Source organism: Balaenoptera musculus, chromosome 17 (assembly GCF_009873245.2).
Source record: "Balaenoptera musculus isolate JJ_BM4_2016_0621 chromosome 17, mBalMus1.pri.v3, whole genome shotgun sequence".
NCBI classification, from domain to species: Eukaryota; Metazoa; Chordata; class Mammalia; order Artiodactyla; family Balaenopteridae; genus Balaenoptera; species Balaenoptera musculus.
In genome coordinates this window covers 62,623,674-62,647,160 of record NC_045801.1, presented here as the reverse complement: position 1 = coordinate 62,647,160, position 23,487 = coordinate 62,623,674, and the positions used below count along the sequence as shown (strand labels likewise).

Below are 23,487 nucleotides of genomic sequence, written 5' to 3'. Positions count from 1 at the left end.
CATTAAAAAAAAAGTCTTCTGTTTTCAGATAAAGAAATATGGAGTAAATAAAGAAAATACATATGTACCTAATTGAGGACAAATTACTACATTAGAGCATAAATGAAAACTGAGTTTTGGGCTGACCTGGCATTGCATATACTGGTATGAAAACCGTACATAAATTTCCCGTTGTATCATAAAGTTAATGATGACCATCACTAAAATTGAATTTTCTTTATATAGCAGGCAATAGAAAACAAGTATCTAAATTAATCTAGTTAATGTATTTAGTACTGCTGTGTAATATTTAATGCTTAATCAAAAGTAGCAAAAGCTGAAATTTTTAGACTGTTACTTAAAAGATGTGGCAAGAAAGGCATTTTTTCTCATTTATAATTCTTCTAATCTGATCATCTGTAATGTTACAATCTTAGATTTAAGCAATATCCACAAACACAATCTTGTTCATTAAAAACTGTGGTAAACATCACCCTACTGATGTGTAGTCTCCTTAATTTCCTAGAAGTGAAATGAAGACCCAGTCACCTGTTCAAGATAACATGGCTTATTAGCACAAGATTTTATACTTTTTAACTCTTACTTTGGTGCTGTGATATAACAAAATACTTCTAGACTAATAAATATTTGTTTAAACCAACAAACCATTAGGTGTAATATATAATATTTAAGAGTTTCTTATTATAGCCTAATAGGAATATAAAGACTTAGCACAAATATGACTAGCCTGGAATTAAATCAGATTTGTATATTGCAAATAAAACACCATATATAAAATCAACCGCATCTATTGACTTCCAGATCTTATGTGTTTTACCAAACTTAGATATAACTAAACAGAAGCTCAACTTAGCACTGCTAAGTCTAAATACAACCAAGCTTTGTTAATTTGTATGAATTTTCCTCTACATAGATAGGAATTACTAGATTTAAACACTCTTCAATCTTTAACAGCAACTTTATATAATTTCTCAGAATACCTGCACCATTTTGAAATAATTGATAAATTTAGCAAAACGACCCACAGCTGACAGCTCCATATATAGCAAGATGTCTCTAAATGTATTTCTCTTTTAACATGAGCTGAATTTACTTATAGTAAATTGTATTCCTCAATATTAACAGCTCTTCAAAAGGAGACTTATCTGCCAATAATAATTGCATGAAAGATAAGCAGTCTAAAAAGCATATAATAATCTAGACAATACAAAAATGAAATATTAACTGAATAAAACAAAGGATTTTGTGGTACTATTTTCTGTGCAGAAAAAGTATTGGGTAGATTTGCACATAATTCAAAAAGTAAACTAATCACCAAGTGTCAGAAAACTATTAAGGTCTCAATACTATATAAAATCATCTCTTAAACTGAACCAAATAAAAATTCCTGCTATTCAATCATATGGCAAGATGTCCTGAAGCCAATAGTTTCATACATCTTCAGAAAAAGAGAAAATTAAGGCTAAAAAGATCAAACACCAAGTGTTCATCAAACCTTTCAGTCAATAGTCTTTATTAACATGCAAGTATCATTTGCCGCAAGCTATACAGTTTTTCCTAATCTTTCAGTTCTATTTCAATATTTTGAACTTAAGGTAACTTCTGGACCTAACATATAAAGTAACCTACTAAAATGGGTCAAAGTTAAACTGTATTCTAGCTATCACCTTGACCTTTAAGATCACCACTTAGGTTTATAATTGGCATTATTCGTCACCAAGTAGCAGAATATAATTCTTGTACTTGATAATTCTATACTAAAATATGTAACAGTGTGTCTTAAGATGTTACTAAAATATATGCAACTAACATTTATATTTAATTGCTTTCAATAACAATGTTAGGTCTTCTAAGAGGAAAAATTACTTTTATTGATCTTGGTTGTTTATGGTTTTTGCAGGTTCTAGAAAAACTGGTCCATATTGAACCAGTCTTAAAGAAGTAAGCTGAAGACGTAAATTTATAGACCCTATAATAACAGCTTTGTTTTACTACTAAGACAGAGACAATAATAAACCCAACTCTAGTGCTTCTTTTTCCACGACTAAGCAGAGACGCTCTATAATATAACGTTCTTCAAATTTTTTTTGTCTTAGTGTAAAAGCTGAATGACCTCTTCTATAAGTTTGAGTTCAGTAGAAGACCCAGATTATGGATATCATATCTAGTGGGACATACTTTAATTAACAGAAGATAATTAATATACTACATCAAAGTGCATTATTACTGCATCTCTCCACGTTTTTCTTATTTTATAACATTTCAGTTGAATGGAGGAAGACTGGAATTGTCAGAGAAGTCTTGCTCTTAGGATCTAGATGAAAAAGTTCATAGTGAGTCTTTTAAAACATATTTAAATAATGAGAAGTGTAATCACAACAAGGGACTGTGTAAGAATGAATATTGCAAAGAAAACTTTATAGTCAATGGACTGGCCGAAATGCACAATGCACATGAAACTTAAGTCATGTAGTTTACTTGTTGACCATGTGGCTACAGTTCAAAAAGTCTCTGCTCCAAAAGCTGTACCTAGTAATCTTCCAAAATTGATTTTAAATAAAGTTCTTAAATTGTAGCAATAAACAAAAAGACAAGAAACACTTAAACAATACTGCAGTTTATCAAAAGACACATAAGAAATTTCAACTCTCATGTCTTTGACAGTTATAAAAATCAATATTTTGGCTAAGTTATAAACATGTTTATAATGCAATTATATGCAATTGCATAACTCTAGTAATGCTAATGACAGCTCTAAGATCAGAATAGGTTTTTAAAAAAACACTAAAAACATAAAAATATGTAGCCCCATTATTTACCTGTAGAACGTGTTGAGCTTATGCCTAAATTTCAGCATTTACTATATCACCACTGCTCTAACTTTAAAAATCACATCCAAAGGATAAGGCAAAACCACCTAAGAATTGGCATATTTGTTTATTTCTCAATTTGTGAAAATGTCCTTAATTTGTTGATGTAGCAAACAAATTTCAACTCTGATTGCTATGCAAAAGAACAGAAGATAATCTGCTTTGCAACGAACTTTAAAGTTCAATTGCACACAGGCAACATGCTATATATGAAAAAATTACTAACTGAACTACGGGTATTAAATACTGAAAAAAGTTAACAGTTTATTATAATTTATTTTATTTAACAATCTAGGAAGTTTGCAGCCATCAGCAGTTCCAGTGCAATTTCAGGTGCAATTGGAAATTCAGGAATCTCCGTGGAGCTGTTAGTGTAGCGAACCTTGTAGGTAAAATACATGCATACTTTTGACAGCACATGTGAAGGGATCTCTCTAAAATTGACTTCATTCGTTTCGTTCTCAGCAAATTGACCTGGAAGAGAAAATGAATTTGTTCGTGATATATGGGCTGACCTGTGTTCCTCCAAAATTCATATGTTTAAGTCCTAACCCCCAATACTTGAATGTGACTATGTTTGGAGATAGGTAATTAAGACCCTAATCCAATATGACTGGCATCCTTATCAGAATAGGAGATTAGGCTGCAGACACACAGAGGTAAGACAACAATGTGAAGACACAGGAAGAAGACAGTCATCTACAAGGCAAGGAGAGAGACCTCAGAAGAAACCAACTCTGCCAACACCTTGATCTCAAATTTCCACCCTCCAGAATTGTGAGAAAATAAATTTCTGTTTAAATCATCCAGTCAATGGTATTTTGTTATGGCAGCCCTAGCAAAACTAATATAATGCAAAAAGGATAAACCCAACTAGCATCAAATGAAATATGTAGAAATATGTAGATTTCTGAGCAGAAACATAAAAAAAATCTTTATTAAAAAGATTCAGTCTAGGAAATTAAGTATTTATAGATCACCAGGAGCTCTGTGCTATGTTGTCATATAAATATAAATAATAAATGAAAACACTGTACTTAATCTTTTCAAGAAAGTAAATCCATTGTTTTCCCCTTTAGTTTTTAAAAATATGGTCATGTTAATGAGATCTCATAAGCTACTTCCTCCCTTTGTTTAATAACAGTTCATAAACTGTTTTTAGTGATCTCTCAGAATTTCTTTAGCTATATGATTTCTTTACTGTTGGGATAAAATATTTTCTTGGCAGTCTAGCACTAGCACTGTGCACTGAATATAAAAGGCAGAAAAATGTACTTTCTGAGAATGTAGTATTTTAAAAGTTTTCTAGTAATTGTCTCTTGGTTGGAGGTAGGATGGGATGCGGAGAAAGAAGCATTCAGCAGATAATTCATAGCAACGAGGTAAATTTTTGTTTGCCAATAACGAAAACTCTCTTTCTTAAATGTATGTACGAAATATTACCAATAGGCACTTATTAAGCCTTTGACTAGACAAACATTAGTGTTTTCTTTAGGTGAAATTGGTATAACAGCTGGGAATGTAAATTGGTATAGCCACTATGGAGAACAGTATGGAGGTTCCTTAAAAAACTAAAAATAGAGTTACCATATGATCTAGCAATCCCACTCCTGGGCGTATATCCAGAAAAGACGAAAACTCTATAATTCGAAAAGATACATGCACCCTTATGTTCATAGCAGCACTACTTACAATAGCCAAGACATGGAAGCAACCTAAATGTCCACTGACAGACGAATGCATAAAGAAGATGTGGTATATATATACATTGGACTACTACTCAGCCATAAGAAAAGAACAAAATGCCATTTGCAGCAACATGGATGGACCGAGACACTGTCATACTGAGTGAAGTCAGACACATAAAGACAAATATCAGATGATACCACTTATATGTGGAATCTAAAAAAAAAAGGGTACAAATGAACTTATTTACAAAACAAGTAGAGTCCCGGATGTAGAAAACAAACTTATGGTTACTGGGTGGGAAAGAGGGGGTGGAATGAATTGGGAGATTGGGACTGACATATATACACTACTATGTATAAAATAGATAACTAATGAGAACCTACTGTAGAGCACAGGGAACTCTACTCAATGCTCTGTGGTGACCTAAATGGGAAGGAAATCTAAAAAAGAGTGGATATATGTATACGTATGACTGACTCACTTTGCTGTACAGCAAGAAACTAACACAACATTATAAAGCAACTGTGCTCCAATAAAAATTAATAATAATAATAAAAAAAAGAAATTCATGTAAAAGTCACCATCTTAAGATGCACAATTCAGGGTACATTCACAATGCTGAGCAACCGTCCCCTCTATCTGGTTCCAAAACATTTTCGCCACCCCACGTAAAACCCACACCGCAGCCTCTGGAAAACACCCACCTACTTTCTTTCTCTATGTTTTTGGGGTTTTTTTGGCCACACTGCACAGCTTGCAGGATCTCAGTTCCCTGACCAGGAATTGAACCCAGGCCACAGCGGCAAAAGCACCAAATCCTTAATCACTAGACCACCAGGGAACTCCCCTCTACTTTCTGTCTCTATGGATTTATCTATTCTGGATATTTCGTACAAATGGAATTATACAACAATGTGTGTCTGGCTTCATTCACTTAGCATAATGTTTTGAAGGTGCATCCACCTTGTAGCATGCAACAGTACTTCATTCCTTTTCATGCAAACATTAGTTTGGCGCTGAAAGTTTGAAGCTTCAAAGATAAAACTCTTGTTTTTAAATTAAAGGAGATCAGGCTTTGTAAAAATCCTTTAATCTCAATTTTTAGTTAAAATTTTGTTGGCATCGGGATTTTTCCCCTAAAGTACATCCTAGTTCCGTCCAGTAGAAAAGTCTAAAAGCACTTCAACCCAGGAGCAATGAGTACTGCTAGCACCCACAGTGGGGTATCTAAGTACCATTTTCCACTAAAAAACAAACCGAAAAAAAAAAACTACCCCCCCCCCCAAACCCCAGGGCTCTTGAACGAATGGGTGTTTTTAGGATTGAGGAATAATGTACAAAATGAACCGGAGAAATTTTGTTATTACAGGAAGTAGTATAGCTATTCAAGACTAATAAAGCTGTGTCAAAAGGACACAGGAGCCAACCTGATGTGCTCCTTCTGGCATAAAAACGGAGCCATTTGAGCATCAGTAAGAATGCCTGCACCTGACTGAAAAGTATCCAATAAAAAGTATATACGCAAACAAACAAACAAAACAAACGTTCTTTACTGTTGGAGGATGCTGGAGAACCAATTCATTACTCTGAAAAATTACACGTAAAGGGAAAAAAAAAAATCAAACATTTATCTTTTCTTTCCCGTACAGACTATATTTCAGGGTAACCAAATAGTTCTTTATAGGAGAGTTCTAACTAATAAATGCAGAAGAAATTACAGAACTAGAAAATCTCTGTTTTATAATTCCAAATGAAGTAAATCTCAGCAATAATCACAGTGAACGCTAGAACTAAATATTATATGAAAGTATGACTGGGGAATTGCTCATGGACAAATCAGCTCGATAACCCTGGAACCCACTAATCAGTCTTGACATTGCTAAAAGACGTGATACAATAGGACTACAAGAGTTCCACCTATAAAGTATTCTTGCTAGAAAGATAAACTGGATTCTGCTCAAGGCTCTAGGGTTCTAATTATGAATTTACAAGATGAAACATGATTAAGTATAACCTGGATGTGGACATTACACAAATAACTTTGTTTCTAGTAAAATTGATAGTCTGAAAAAAAAAAGCAGGGGGGAGGTTGCAGGGGGACTATCATAGATTTTGCAAGTGAAATAACCTAATGTCAGGAATTTGCTTGAAATAACTCTTTTTAAAAAAGTTAGGATAATAGACAAAACAAGACTGGCAAAATGTTGACAACTATTGAAGCTAGTTTATGGGTACAGGAAGGTGTGTTATGCTATTCTCTCCAAGTCTGTGTATGTTCTAAAATCTCCACAGTAAAAAATATAGAAAAGGGATTGCAAAGGATCTGAAATAGCCAAAACAATTTTGAAAAAGAAAAACAAAGTTGGGGGCCTCACACTTCCCAATTTCATAACTTACTACAAAGCTACAGAAATCAAAATAGCGTGATAATGGTATAACGACAGATACATAGATCAATGGAAAAGAATTGAGAGCCCAAAAATAAACCTACACACCTATGGTCAACTGATTATCAACAAGGATGCCAAGATCATTCAGTATGGTCTCTTTGACAAATAGTAATGGGATGTCCACATGCAAAAGAATGAAGCTGATTCACACTATATGCAAAAATTAACTTAAAATCAAGAACCTAAATGTAAGCGCTTAAAACACAACTCTTGTAAGAAAACAGAAGGTAAATCTTCATGACATTGAACTTGGCAATGGATTTTTAGACAGGACTCCAAAAATCAGAAACAACAAAAGGGAAAATAAATTGGACTTCATCAAAATAAAAAACTTCTGTGCATCAAAAGATACTATCAAGAAAAAACAGCCTACAGAATGAAGAAAATATTTGCAAATCATTTATCTCATAAGGTATAAAGAATTTATAAAGAACTCTTTATAAATTTCAGAATTTATAAAGAACTTATAAAGCGTACAGAATTTATAAAGAACTCTTAAACTCAACAACAAAAAGACAAGTCAATTAAAAAATGGGCAACAAAATTGAATAGACATTCGTCAAAAGAAAATATACAAATGACCAGCAAGCACATGAAGATATATTCAACTTCATCAGTCATTAGGGAATTGCTAATCAAAATTACAATGAGATACCACTTCACACCCACTAAGATGGCTAGAATCAGGAAAATGGAAAATAACAAATGTCGAGAGGATGTGGAGAAACTGGAACCCTCATACACGGCTGGCAGGAACGTAAAATGGTTCAGCCACTGTGCAGACAGTTCAGCATTTCCTCCAAGAGTTAATTACCCTATGCTCCAGAAATTCCAATCCTCAAGAAAAATTTTCTTGAGGTAAAACGGGAACAGTAGATATGTGGGAAGCAATAACTTCTATAGGTAAACTTTACATGTAACCAGGAGCACAAATCACCAGAGTCCTTCTGTGGTGAACTGACCATGGAAGCATAAGGAAATGATCCTTCCTATTACAAAATAATCAATTAGGTTTTTTTTTCTTTTAATTTTATTTATTTATTTATTTTTGGCTGTGTTGGGTCTTCGTTTCTGTGAGAGGGTTTTCTCTAGTTGTGGCGAGCAGGGGCCACTCTTCATTGCGGTGCGCGGGCCTCTCACTATCGCGGCCTCTCTGGTTGCGGAGCACAGGCTCCAGATGCGCAGGCTCAGTAGTTGTGGCTCACGGGCCCAGTTGCTCCGCGGCATGTGGGATCCTCCCAGACCAGGGCTCGAACCCGTGTCCCCTGCATTGGCAGGCAGATTCTCAACCACTGCGCCACCAGGGAAGCCCCTCAATTAGGTTTTATTGAAACTATGGTAAATAACTGAAAACAGGAAATAGCAGAAGACATTTTTTTCCCAATGCAATATAACCATGCAGTAATTAATGTTAGAACAGTTACTGTCTTTCTTTTAATGTTATGAGTCATTTAATTCAACTTAAAAACACATTCATCAAACATTAAAAAAGTGAGGATATATTAAGAGGAAATAAAGAAATGTACCTACCTGGGCCACTCAACATGGCTTTTATTGTTCCTGATGTTAGAGCATGTTCTCTTTTTACAATAAATTCATGACCATCCGAAGATATCAATTTGACATACATGGCGTCAGGGCCCTCACAGCCACCATAGGTTTTCTCTTCTCCATCTAAAGTAAAGTAAGTAGTAAAATAATTTTTGAATCACAAAATTTATTAAAAGTAAACAGGTTTACCAAGGTTAATATCTGAATAACTCAGAGCGGAAACATTTCTGGAGAGTAATAGCCACCAAGATTTTAAAGTTTTTAACTCCTAGTTTTATTATTCTCTACATATTTTCCAATATCAGAATAAACTTTACATTCAAGAATGTTTACTTCATTTATTTTTATTTTTAATTTTTGGGCACACGGCTTCTGGGATCTTACTTCCCCGACCAGGGATTGAAACTCGGCCACAGCAGAGAAAGCGCCAAGTCCTAACCACTGAACCACCAGGGAACTCCCAAGGATGTTTACTTTAGATGAAAATTTACCAGTATTTTTCATGGATGTATTAACAATTTGTGAACACAGCAGCACATTCAAATTTGAAGACTAAAAGAAAATATTCAAAGAGTAAAACTTTAATTCTATGACTTGAAATACTCATTTCTAAAATAAGGTGCATAGTATGCTTATGAATAAATGTTTATATGCCATGTGAGCACAACTTCTGACAAGCCCTGTATTCTAAAATGTAGGGCCTTCTTTACTCAGCATTTTACTCTTGATCCGTAAAAAAACAATCAAAACATTTTACTGCCCAGTTTAAATTATTGCATGAATATTGAAATAATGACTACAGACAAATAATCAAGCTTTAAAAATTCAAAGTGGAGGTGAGGTAGCTACCAGCTACCCTCAATGCCACCATGCTGGCTTCAGCCACAGGAGTTGGCTCAACGTAACTTTTTGAGGGAGTATATATTTTTATACAACCCTTTAAGATCTTTTCTCACACGTATAACTTTACAATTTTATACTGACAGAATTTTAATTTTCATGGTACCAATATCTGAAAGAAAATATCTCTTAAGGCTTATTCTAAAAACTTAGGAAGACTTAGCGAGAAGAAGTACAGAGGATAAAGCTGAAGTACTGTTCAGTTACAAACATCCATTTACTCATTCACTTGTTAATAATTTAGAAATCCCTAAAACTGAGATTAAAAAATATCAAAATCACTTATGTACTACCGCTGCCAAAAATGTTTAATCTGAATCTACTCAGGAGGAAATACTCAGACAAATCTAAATTTAAATGAGTCATGAAAGACCTCACTCCTCACCCAATCCCAAAAGTAGGGAACTGTTTAAAAAAGACTATAGAGATAAATTAATGCAATAAGTAATCCTTGATTGGACCCTGGATTTAAAAATAATAAACCCACTGTAAAGAACACTAATCAAAAATTGAATGAAAAAACTGAAATTCTGAATATGGAATGAATTAGGAGATGCATGCTTAAGCATTTAGGTGTGGAGTATTACATGTACAACTAAATAAACAGAACAGAAAAAAAAGCTTATGTGTGTTTTTGTGTGTATATGTTGGTATATAAACACATACATACGTATACACGCAGGAAAAGCAAGTATGACAAAACGTTAATTAGTGAAGGCTATAGTGTATTATTCTTGCAACTTTTCATAATAAAAAGCTGAGGGACTCATAAAAATGCATGTAACTTCTAATTATAGACTTTTCAAGTGTACAAATTTTTAGCAGTTTTTGCCAACCTCTGAGAACAAAAATAAAAATAATTATCAATTATTTAAATTTATACTTCTAGTATTTTTTTTTCTTTTTTGGCAAGAGAAACCACTTTCTATGTCTGTTGGGAGAGTTTCTAATTTCCTAAGGTACAATAACTAGCAATCACAAATTAAATTTGGCATAATAATGTTACTGATCTGCCTTTCAGAAATATATAATAGGGCTTCCCTGGTGGTGCAGTGGTTGAGAATCTGCCTGCTAATGCAGGGGACACAGGTTCGAGCCCTGGTCTGGGAAGATCCCACATGCCGCGGAGCAACTAGGACCGAGAGCCACAACTACTGAGCCTGTGCGTCTGGAGCCTGTGCTCCGCAACAAGAGAGGCCGCGATAGTGAGAGGCCCGCGCACCGCGATGAGGAGTGGCCCCCGCTTGCCGCAACTAGAGAAAGCCCTCACAGAAACGAAGACCCAACACAACCAAAAATAAATAAATAAAATTTAAAAAAAAAGAAATATATAATAAACATAAGCTGCTGATTTAAACAACTAATTTCAGTCTACTCTACTTTCTTACTTGCATTTACTGACTTCAAAGGCCTATCTTTGAGAAGAAAGCTTCAACTAATTGAACTACAAAATGACTTTTATATAACTTACCCATTATGTTCTTATGAAATTCTACTTTGCGTCCACAGGAACTTTAGTAGTTTCCTGAAATATAACAATGCTATATTGAGATTAATGCCAGAATAACATGTTTTCCCGTTATTTTTTAATACGTCCTTGGTGTTACAAGTGCAAGGACTCTCTCTGCTATGTAAGTTTCCCAGCCACCACAATACGGAACAGTATCAAGTTTCTAAACATCTGAGAGAAGATGATCACCTCCAGGGCAGTAAAGTCTAAATACAGAGTTTTCCCCCACCTTTTTAAGGTAACTATTCTGACAACAGTTTAAAAATACATATGTTGTTCCTTAGGAGCTGAACTGAACTTGAAGGAGACACCCTTGGCCTTAATCATCTTTGTATACTCTATCTACTAGATACTGGTAAACATTAAAGCAAGTATCTGCTAAATGAATGACAACATGATAAATCCAAGGACGTGAAGTAGCTTTCATGTGAATAAAAAAGGTAAGGCTTGCCCTCTTCTTATGTAAGTGTGCACATCTATAATACATTTTACTGTTCCATCCCTTCTGCACAGAGGCTACCAAAGTTCTGAGATTTAACAATGAAGTGTTAAAAAAAAATTTAATTTTTGAGAAATCTTAAATTTCATGAAAGAAATGACTACCAAAGGAAAAGAGCTCATGTTTTCAGTAATTTGTATTTTAACAGCATTTCTTCAAAGGAGGATTTTATTTATCCGAATATTATTTTTTATGTCATTATCAGGAAAACAGTGTATCCTAATTATCCTGTTCTCTAAGAAATCCCTGACCAATAAACCTATGTAATCCCTCACCTTAAAAAACATCATTGATGTACAGAGAGGCTGAATGATTTGCTCCAGGTGTTGACAGAGTCGGTAAAAATTAAACGTTAGTCTAGAACACTCCCCAAGCATGAAGGGAGGTATTTAAAGTACCATGTCTAATGTGAGAGAAGGGCAGCAGGGGCAATGTAACGTTTTTACCAACGATTTGAGGGCCTAATGAGTGTAAACACTGCATTAAATGCTTTGCATACACTGTCTTATTTTAAAACAACACTTCTACAGGGGAATCATCATTCCCTTTTTTTTTTTTTCTTTCATCATTCCCATTTTAGAGATGAGAAAACACGACGAGGCTGCTACCTGCTCAAGGCTTCTACAGCTTAAGCGGCAACGTGAGAATTTAAACCTGGGTAGGTTTGCTTTAGAGCCCACGCTCCCTTCCATTATTCCATACCGCCATGGTAATAAATTCTGGCTCCTGTTAAAACTTCTCTTCCACTACTGCTGAGAGGTGCTGATATAAATCCTTAGTTATCTAAAATTTAAAAACAGTACTATGTCATTTTTTGGTCATAGTAGTAGGCAATTAAAAAATTTATCAGTCATTATTATTTTCTTCTGTTCATACTGCTTTGTACTCCTTCTAAAACGCAAAAAAAGGAAAAAATGCTAGAAAAGCTAGAAGAAGAAGAATTTCAAGTGCCAACTTTTCTCTGGAAAATCTCCAGAGCAAAACATCCAGGATGTTTACTTAACTAGCAGTAGCTAAGCAACCATGAAAAGTCACACCTTATAAGCCCTTTGCATAGCAACAGTTTTTCTACAGACTTCTTAATATAGTAAATCGAATCCATCATTTATACAAGGGTTAAGGTTGGGTGGGGGAGGGAGCTCCCCATCACTAACAAAGAAAAGAGTAAATCAACATTAACAATTAAGAGTAAACACTGATTCCTACGTGGAAGTTAAAAATATTTGAAATATGATTAAATTTGGACTTAACCCACAAATAACCTATAAAAATCTAAGTTTAGGGTTACAAAATCTCAGTGTGAACATCTGAACATCTACTCCATAACTGAATTAGGTATATATGAACAAGGGAGGTAAAAGGAAGTGGTTGAACAGTGGGTTGAGAACAGTTCCAGGCAGAAGACATGAACAAAGACTTGATGTCATTGTGCTTTTAGAGTGTTATATATAAACATTACTTTTTTATAGTTTTCTATTTTTTAGATTTTTATTATCTAACAAATACTTAGAAATTCTAGGTGAGCCTAGGGCCTACACTGAAATCAGTTTTTATCCTAGTATCTTTGAACACCAAAAAGATCTTTAAACGGCCCATCCCTTTTCTGATATGAAATGTTACCTTTATCATATACTATATTACTACATGGATTTCTAGACTGTATTCTGTTCCATCAGTCTGTTTATACCTGACCAATATCCCCACTGTTTTAATTACAATAGTGTGATAAACATGTTTTTGCTAAAGAGTTGGGCAAGTCCACATTTTGTTATTACACATTTCTTGTTAGGTCTACTTTTAGATACTTTACAGTTCCCATTATGAATGGGATCTGTTTTTTCGATTATACTTTCTGAAAGGTTATTGCTGGTGTTTTAAAGAAAACCTTTTAAATTCGGTAAGTTGAGCTTGTATTCCATGATCTTCACAAACTCTCTTATTAGTTCTAATAGTTTTTCAGCTGACTTGCTTGGCTTAGCTAAGTAGATGAGAGCAACAGCTGCAAATCTATTCTTTGTATCTTTTTGCTTTTTTACATTGGCTATTTACCTGGAAAAAATAAGGTTAGATGTCTAACTGACATCACTCACAAAAACACACTACAGATTAAAGAACCAAATGTAAAAAAACCCCACTGAACTCTAGAAAAATAGCAAAAGAAAAAATACAAATAGCTCATAGACCTGTATAAAAATGTTTGATCCCAATGGTAATTAAGAAAACGAAAACATTAAAACTTGCTAAGAACCAAGTTTTGGAGGGAAGGGGAAATGGGTGATACTAAACAAAAATAGTATATTTATACTTTTGAAATATTATGGGACAGTGAAAAGGAATAAGTTAAACCTATGTATATAATAACATGGAAACACCAAGATAAACTGTTAATTTTTTAAAAAGCAAATTAGAATGATAGGTACAGTTTGATGCCATTTAAGTAAAATAAGGGGTTTCTCACCTATTAACCTCACATTTTCTGCCAGAAAAAAAAAATATAAAAATAACCCTAAATAGCCAAAACAAGTTTGAGAAAGAAGAACAGAGCTGGAGGTACCACGCTCCCTGATTTCAAATCACTACTACAAGCTACAGTAACCAAGACCGTATGTAGAAAACAGTCACACAGATCAATGGAACAGAACAGAGAGCCCAGAAATCAGCCCACACTTATATGATCAATTAACCTATGACAAAACAGCGAAGAATATTCAGTGGGAAAAAGACAGCCTCTTCAATAAATGGTGTTGGGAAAACTGGACAGCTACTGCAAAAGAATCAAACTGAACTACTGTCTCATACCATATACAAAAATAAACTCAAATACTTAAATGTAAGACCTGAAATCGTAAAACTCCTAGGAAAAAACATAGTGCGTTCTCTGACATTGGTCTTAGCAGTATTTTTTGGGATATGCCTCCTCAGGCAAGGGAAACAAAAGCAAAGATGAACAAATGGGACTACATCAAACTAAGTAAAAAACTTTTGCACAGCAAACGAAACCATCAACATAATTAAAAGGTCACCTACTGAATGGGAGAAGATGTTTGCAAACAATCTGTCTGATAAGGGGTTAATACCCAAAATATATAAAGAACTCATGCAACTCAACATCAAAAAAACCCCAATTAAAAAATGAGCAGAGGACCTAAATAGACATTTTCCCAAAGAAGACACACAACACACAGATAGCCAACAAATACATGAAAAGATACTCAACATCATTAATCACCAGGGAAATGCAAATTGAAACCACAACGATACCACCTCAGACCTGTCAGAATGGCTATCATCATTTTTGGCAAGGATGTGGAGAAAAGGGAATCCTCACGCAGTGCTGGTGGGACTGTAAATTGGTGCAGCCACTATGAAAAACAGCATGGAAGCACTACCATAGGTCCAGCATTCCACTTCTGTGTATTTTTTCTAAGGACAACAAGAACACTAATTCAAAAAGATACACACACCCCTACATTCCTTGTAGCATTATTTACAATAGTCAAGATATGGAAGCAACCTAAGTGCCCATCGATAGATGAATGGATAAAGATATGATACACACACACATACACATTACAAGATTACTCATATAATGGAATATTACTCAGCCATAAAAAAAAGAATGAAATCTTGCCATTTGTGACAACATGGGGATTATACTAAGTGAAATAAGTCAGACAGTGAAAGACAAAAACTGCATGATTTCACTTATATGTGGAATCTAAAAACCAAAATGAATGAACAAACACAACAAAACAGAACCACAGACTCACAGATACAGGAGAACAAACCAGTGACTGCCACGGGGGAGGGGGTGGGGGAATGAGTGAAGTAGGCAAGGGAGATTAAGAGGTACAAACTGCCAGTTACCAGTCATGAGTCATGGGGATGAAATCTACAGCATGGGGAATATAGTCAATAATACTGTAATATCTTTGTATAGTGACAGATGACACTAGACTTATTGTGGTGATCATTTTGTAACATATAGAAATATAGAATCACTATGCTGTGCACCTGGAACTAACGTAGTGCTGTAGGTCAATTATACTTCAATTTAAAAAAAAAAAATCATAAAAATACGTGTTTGAAAGAACAAATAACTAAAAACCTATGATTTAAAACTGATTTTTTTTTTTTTTGAATTCCTTTTTTTTTAAATTTTTTATTTATTTATTTATTTTTGGCTGTGTTGGGTCTTCGTTTCTGTGCTAGGGCTTTCTCCAGTTGCGGCGAGCAGGGGCCACTCTTCATTGCGGTGCGCGGGCCTCTCACTATCGCGGCCTCTCTTGTTGCCGAGCACAGGCTCCAGACGCGCAGGCTCAGTAGTTGTGGCTCACGGGCCCAGTTGCTCCGCGGCATGTGGGATCTTCCCAGACCAGGGCTCGAACTCGTGTCCCCTGCATTGGCAGGCAGATTCTCAACCACTGCACCACCAGGGAAGCCCTAAAACTGATTTTTAAAAAGAAACAAGTATGTGGAACTAAGCCACTCATGAAGGAAACAATGGTCAGTCAGCCTGATGATTTGTTCTTAACAATATGTAAGAATATGATTAATTTGGAAAACGAAGTAAATTACATGAAGCAAAAATTATCTAATGTTTAGGCCTATTTGAAGAGGCAAGAAGAGAGGCTTTGGCCATTAATACAAATTGACAGAAGTTACACAATTCCAGTTTGTAACAAGACATCAGAATATCTTGCCTAGAACGTGCTTATAGTGTCGCTGAATTTATGTATCTCAGGATGAGATAAAATTCTCATTCTGGCTTATTCAACTTATAACAATGCTCCTATAGTACTTAACTCTTGTGTAGGCAGTTTTAATACTTTTGGCAAAGTAACTCAGTGTCGTTAGAAGTCCACGTTTGAATTTCTACTCTGCGCATTTCTATCTTGAGACCCAGATAGGTTAAATGATAAAACTTCTGTTTCTTCATCTCCCAAATGAGAAAACTGGACTCGACTGTGTCTAAAGTCCCTTCCAGCTCTACCATTTCATGACTGAACCCATGTGAAATTCACCCTCCCTCTACAACAAACTGCCCATAACTCCCAATTTCCCATTTTTATTAAGCAAGAGTCACTCCCACACAGCACACAACTCAAGAGTTCTAGAGTGCTGTGTGTTCCCACTGAGGCTGTCTTGTCTGCCTTACCCCGTAACCTACCTAATCTCCCTCTTAGACAATGATCTCCAAACTCCTTTGTTTTGGTCTAAAAGTACGAACAAGTACTTCACTATACAGTGTGTACCTAATTATAGATTCTACACACTATAAAATAATTAAAAAGAACCTTTAAATGATGGGCTGAAAATAAACAAATATAAAACCAACCCTGACCTTGCTTCCTCCCACTGTGAAGAGTCCATGAAGATCGGCACCATGCGTGCCTCAAGGTCCTTCCACCCGTAACTCCCTGCCCTCTCCTCGGATGTAGCTACCCACCCAAATCCCAACACTGGCCAAAGCCGATTCTCCACCGAGCTCAGGCCTCAACCAAAGACTGAATCAGCTGAAGAAAAGTCACAACCATTTTGACTGGTCTCAATTTTAAATTTATGGCCACACACTTTAAACAGATACTTGGTGTCGTACTGATCCTCCTACCTAGTAAACTGGCTTTCCTACTTTGAGAAAATTTACAGCATCTCCTAAACCTCCAACATACCTCTCCTCCCTACCCTGACAACTTCACTTATTTCACCAACAAAACAGAAACAAATCACTTCAACTGCCTTATCTTTCCACCTTTATCCTACCTGCGTCTATATACCATATACTTCCTGTTTCAAAAGTTGAGTAAAGGGCTTCCCTGGTGGCGCGGTGGTTGAGAGTCTGCCTGCCAACGCGGGGGACACGGGTTTGAGCCCTGGTCTGGGAAGATCCCACATGCTACGGAGCGGCTGGGCCCGTGAGCCACAATTACTGAGCCTGCGCGTCTGGAGCCTGTGCTCCGCAACAAGAGAGGCCGCGATGGTGAGAGGCCCGCGCACCGCGATGAAGAGTGGTCCCCACTTGCCGCAGCTGGAGAGGGCCCTCGCGCAGAGACGAGGACTCAGCACAGTCATAGATAAATAAATAAATAAATAAATAAATAAAAGAACGTGAATTTCTTAAAAAAAAAAAAAAGAGACAATTTCTAAAAAAAAAAAAAAAAAAAAAAGTTGAGTAAAAATCATCCTTCCTATGCAAGGCCAACCTTTCCACCTAAGCACAGTGATCCAAGGGCTTTGTCCTGCCACAATTCAACGTATCAAAATGCTGTAACTCATCACTACCACACGCTTCTCTGTAACCCACACTGATCAGACTTTTTAGACCTCCAGTCCATTCAAAGTGCTCTTGTCAAATTTCAACTACTTGGTCACTGGGTCAATTTTTTAAATTATTTTATTTATTCATTTAAAAAATATTTATTTATTTATTTGGCTGCGCGGGGGTCTTAGTTGCGGCATGCGGGATCTAGTTCTGGACCAGGGATCGAACCCGGGCCCCCTGCATTGGAAGCGCGGAGTCTTAACCACTGGACCACCAGGGAAGTCCCCTCTGGGTCAATTTTTAATCATCATCTTACTCTTACAGTTTTACAGTTGACTCCGCCCTCTTTTCTGAAACATTTTCTTCCCTTAGTATTAAGGATGCCACACCCTCCTGGCCTTTCTGCTTCTGTCACTGTTTGCTCCTCCTCTGACCCGAGTGCTCCCAGCCATCTGCCCTCTTCTCCACTAACACTCTTTACTTGATGACCTCTGGTCCATAGTTTTAAATATCACATGTAAAATATGACTCCAAGATTATCCCCCTAACCTGACTTCTCCCCTGAGCAACAGCAGTGGACATCCTACTCGCCTACTGCACATATTCTGAGCTGCATAAAGTCATCAACCTCAGTACACTCTATACAGAACTCCTGCTTTATCCCTCAGAAACCAGTGCACCTGCCCCAGTCTTCCTCATTCCAGTAAATGGTACTACTGTTCACCCAGATGCTCGGGCAAAACAGGTGACTCCTCCAAATTTTTTTTTGTCCTGGGGCGAAGGGAAGAACCATTTGGCTCCACCTTCAAATTACATTCCAAATCAGACCACTTCTCACGAACTTCCAACTCTACATCTCTAGTTCAAGCTACCACACGGCAACTGAACTACTACCAGCCTCCTTAGGAGCTGGTTTTTCCACTTTCCTCCAACTCCAGTCGGTTTGCCACTCAGCAATTAGTCATCAAAAGCATAAGCCAGATATCACTCCCCTGCACAAAATCCTCTAATGGCTTCTCATCACGGACAGAACAAGGACTGTAAAGTTCCATCTTATTTACTCCTTGCTAACCACTCTGATCTCATCTCCCATCACTCTTCCTTCATTAACATCCAGCCACATTGGCCTTCTAAGTATTTTATTCGGTCAAGTTCATTCCTCCCTTAAGGTCTATGCATTTACAGTTACTGCTCTCTGAAAAACTCTTCTTTCAGATCTTTATTATTTTAGTCTCCAGGCAAAGCATTAACTCCTCAGAGAGGTAGGTCTTCCTTCATCACTTCCCTTTCAAAATCAGACACCACACCCTAGTCACTCTAACTTAATCTAACTCTAATCTAGCTATAGTCTCTTCACATTTATCACCACCTGAAACTGTATTTGCTTACTTAATGTATAGCCTCCTTCCTCAAGCTCGGTGAGGGCAGGCCTCATTTAGTGCCTAGCATATAAAAGATGCTCAATAAAGAGTTGAGTGAATGGCACTACTGTTTTCTTAATCACCAAGGCTTGAAATTTTGAGCATCACTGGGTGAGCTTTTTCTGATCTTATTTAATAATGGAACAGTAAACATCTAGGACAGGTTAGCTGAAATGCATTAACACATACCAATGTAAATACAAAGATTTTCCAGATTATTTTCTAGTACTGAAAAAAATCTTCCCAAAAAAACCAAACAAGCAATTTATAAGATATAAATATTAACTTGGAGGGCTTCCCTGGTGGCACAGTGGTTAAGAATCTGCCTGCCAATGCAAGGGACATGGGTTCGAGCCCTGGCCAGGGAAGATCCCACATGCCACAGAGCAACTAAGCCTGTGCGCCACAACTACTGAGCCTGCGCTCTAGAGGCCGCAAGCCACAACTACTGAGCCCACGTGCCACAACTACTGAAGCCTGCACGCCTCGAGCCCGTGCTCCGCAACAAGAGAAGCCACTGCAATGAGAAGCCCGTGCACTGCAACAAAGAGTAGCCCCCGCTCGCCGCAACTAGAGAAAGCCTGCACACAGCACCAAAAACCCAACACAGCCAAAAACAAACAAATAAATAAATTTATAAAATAAAAAAATATATATTACCTTGGAACTTGATATACAGGACTGTAACTTCTGACTACAAACTACTGACTATATTACAGAATTACCATAATGTAATGAAACTAGTATCTTCCATTTGAAATAAATTTATATACATATATATTTTTTGGAATGGTAGATAATTATTAGGTAAATCTCACACTTAAGAAAAAAAAGACAGTCATTTAAAAATTAAGTATGAAGCCAAAATCATCACTGGCAATAAGCACTTAATACCCACGATGACAGGGACCATAGCTGTCTCCTTGCCACTGTATCTCCAAAATGAATGAATCCACGGGTGAACCGTGATATTTCAACATCATGAATTATACCACAATTATAATGTAAACGAGATCCGAGACGTATCATTTTAGTCCACTAAACAAAAAAGGAAACTAGTTGGGGATCAGAAAGCAAATCTGGCAGTTTGAAAATGAGGTTTTAAAACTCTAAAGGATTGCGGTTGTTTTCCACACTGAAGGCGATGCAGAGTAGAAATGCTCGCACTAATAACTCGAACTCCATAGCTGTATTAAAGAGGTTCCGTAAGAGACACTTAATGGCCACTGTACTTGACACTAGATACCTCCTTTCAGATAAGACTGGGAGGCAGATGCACGGCAGCCCCAAAACACCAAGTCGGGCAGAGATCACCCAACAACTTGGTAAACTTCTCGGGGTCCCGCAACTGGGAAGAACGAAGGCCCTCTTCTATAACTAGGGACTGACCCCAAGAAAAGAACGAATCTGAGTGCAGCCGGCGAAAGCAAAAAGGGAAAGCGACAGGGCTGCCATGCTCCTAACTCCACCCTGCCCGCGTTCAACCCCGAGGAGGCCCAGTCTCGCCGGCCGCCGCCCCTCCTTCCACCCTTTTCCAAGCCCACCGAGCAGCGCCAGGAAAGGTCCCGCCGCCCTCTTCTCCCCTCCCCCAAACCAGGAGCCGAAGAGGCCAGGGAAGGTTAAGAGCTTCCGTTCCTTCCCCGCCCAAATGGGAAGGGGTGGGAAGTGGGATGGCGAGCGCGCCCACTAGGAGCCTCCCCCGTCCCCCACGCTGGCCCGGAGCTCCGTTCCCACTCCAGCCCGAGACTCACTCGTCAGCCCCGCAGCAACCGCAGCCACCGCACCGGGTCCACGCGCACCGCCACAGCCCCTACACCAGGGCCGCCCCCCCCCACCCCCAGCTGCCTGCCGCCGTGGGTTCCGGGGCAGTTGGAAGAATCACTTCCGCTGGGTCACGGACGCTTTCTACGAGCGGGAGATTAGTACCTGCTGAAGCGGGGACTCGCTGAGTCCGTCGCCCGCCGGCGTCTACAGGAAGTGCGCAGCGCCCCCTCCCTTCTCCCACAGGCCAAGCCTAAGAGGACGGTCGTCCCTGGAAAGTCTCAACCAATCCTATTCTGGGTCTTTTGACTCCCAGCATGCAGCGCCGATCCTGATCTGATTTCCGCGGGGACAGCATCCTCAAAGAGGTGCTGGGGGGCGGGGGTGTGGGGGGCGGGTGTGTGTGTGTGTGTGGGGGGGTGGGTCCGAGGCAGCATTGCATCCTGGGATTTGTAGTTTCTCTGGCGGGTACTGTCGTATTTGGTTGAGGCAGCACTGCAACCTGGGACTTGTAGTTTCTCACGCTGAATGTTAAGAACCTTGTAATTTTGGAGGTTGTTCCTGCCGCTCGTTTAGGGGTACGCGTAGAGGTCGGAGACTATCTGCAGAGGAAAGATTGGATAGTGGGAGTGCGGTTGCTATGCTAACAAGATCGTGCTCTTTATGAAGCAGCTTGTCTTTTGTGAAAAGTTGCAGAGCTTGTTGAAGAGCATCCCAACAGCTCGCGAAATCGCTGGCATCATTTCCTCTCTTCCCGGTACCTTTCGGTGTTTACTGAAAACTAACCACGCCCCCCACCCCCACTCTGAGGCCTTTCCCCCACCTCCTGCTCCCTCCCAGCCACAGGGTTGCTCAGCTTCTGGATTCTGAAATCACTCACCGCAAGTCCTGCCACCAGTACTCAGTTCTGACACCATCTTTGTCACTCCACGACCCCTTTGCCCCTCCTTCCTCTCCTCTCTCTCCCGCTCTCTCCCCGGCGCGCTTCCCCCCACCCCCCAATCCCCCTATCATTTTTACAAATCTTACCTCCACTTAAGATGGGGTTATGTCCTGATAAGCCCAGTGGAATTTGAAAATGTCGTAAGTCGAAAATGCATTTAATAGACCTAATCTATTCAACATGATTTAGCCTAGCTTATCTTAGAATGTGCTCAGAATGCTTACATTAGCCTGCAGTTGGGCAGAAATCGTCCAATGGAAAGCTTATTTTATAATAAAGTGTTGATTATCTTAGCTAATTTATTGATTACTTGTACTGAAAGTGAAAAACACAATGGTTGTATAAGTGTATTGGTTGTTTACCCTCCTGTTTGGGTGGTTGATTAGGAGCTTAAACACCGGAGAGAGAGTTTCATACTGCGTATTGGTAGCCCAGGAAAAGATTAAAATTTCAAATTGTATATGGTTTCTACTGAATGCGGATAGCTTTGGCACCATGGTATAGTCAAGAAATTGTAAGTCGAACTATCGTAAATCAGAGCCGTCTTTACTCGCTTTCCCTTGGTGAAATTTAGGCACCCTTCCAGGAAGGGTGAAACAGCTAAATAAAGTTCACCCTCTGTTTACCGGACTGTGGCATGAAAGGAATGTAGGGCCAAGACTCTCACCATTGCAAGTTGCTCAACTCCGACTGTTGTGTAACGATGTCCGCAAAAGGAAAACAGATACAGGCGATCCAAAGTTTGTTGACCTAATTAGTGACTTTAGCCTGCAAGACTTTTTTAGTTCATTTGGCAGATAAAAGGTGTTGCAAAAGCAATACCGGACAGACCGTCCTGGGTTAATTTTTCAAAGCCTTTGCAAAAATTATTAAAGTTTTTTGGTTATAATAGCTCAGAGTAGAATTTGGTGGGGAGGAGAGGCAATGGGGTGAGAAAAGGAGGCTGTGGGCCCATTTTCAATTATACTTTTCCTCCTCTACTTCAGAAGTGTTGTTTTCTCCCCTTAAAACTTTCCCTTTTCCTCACTGCATTATCACCTTCCATAAGGGTCACTCTGTTAGTTGCCTAGAGAATGATAGAATTTTCCAGGTGAGGATACTGAGGCCAGCTAATGCCAGATTTAGGGCTAGAATCTAGTCTAGGACTGTTTTTTTAAAAAACGCAAAATTTTACTTAAAAATTTTATTTATTATGTAATCAATATAATACATGCTTATAAAAATGCAGAAATTGCAGATAAATTTGGTTTTTTAATACACTTTTACATAGATTATACTGTGTATGTATATGGTTCTTTATTTATTTTCCAACTCAACAAACCTCAATAACCCCCACTTCTGTAACCAAAATCTCAACAAGCATCATTTTTAATGTCTGTATATACTTACATTGTCCAAATGTACCATGACTCACTTAAGTATTTCCTTAAATGTTGGACATTGACCATATTTCCATTTTTAAATTACTTCATGTAATACTGTGTTCAGTATCTGCAGAAATCTTTGACCATGTTTCTATTTCTTTAGAATATGAACATTTTAAAAGATCTTGATAATCTGTTGACAAATTCTTTTCCCCAAAGATTCTCGTAGTTTATTTTCGAAACTAGTAATGTATAAAGAAGTATTTA

At 37.8% G+C, this 23,487-nt stretch overlaps 1 protein-coding gene across 5 annotated transcripts; it reads right to left on the bottom strand.

Annotated features, from left to right (window-relative positions):
* Positions 1–1,492: 1,492 nt before the first annotated feature.
* On the bottom strand, positions 1,493–21,812 carry ELOC (elongin C). 5 transcript variants are annotated; one of them, XM_036830152.1, is made up of 5 exons: positions 20,904–20,990; positions 12,078–12,252; positions 10,932–10,985; positions 8,540–8,683; positions 1,493–3,344 (listed from the first exon to the last, which is right to left on the bottom strand). In XM_036830152.1, the coding sequence occupies exons 3-5, from the start codon at positions 10,933–10,935 to the stop codon at positions 3,154–3,156; spliced, it is 339 nt and encodes a 112-aa protein (XP_036686047.1). In that variant the 5' UTR covers positions 10,936–10,985; positions 12,078–12,252; positions 20,904–20,990; the 3' UTR covers positions 1,493–3,153. The 5 variants fall into 5 exon arrangements, with proteins under 5 accessions (XP_036686047.1, XP_036686049.1, XP_036686048.1 ...); XM_036830154.1 differs by lacking the exons at positions 12,078–12,252; positions 20,904–20,990 and adding an exon at positions 21,794–21,812; XM_036830153.1 differs by lacking the exons at positions 12,078–12,252; positions 20,904–20,990 and adding an exon at positions 21,079–21,213.
* Between the last annotated feature and the right edge of the window lie 1,675 nt (positions 21,813–23,487).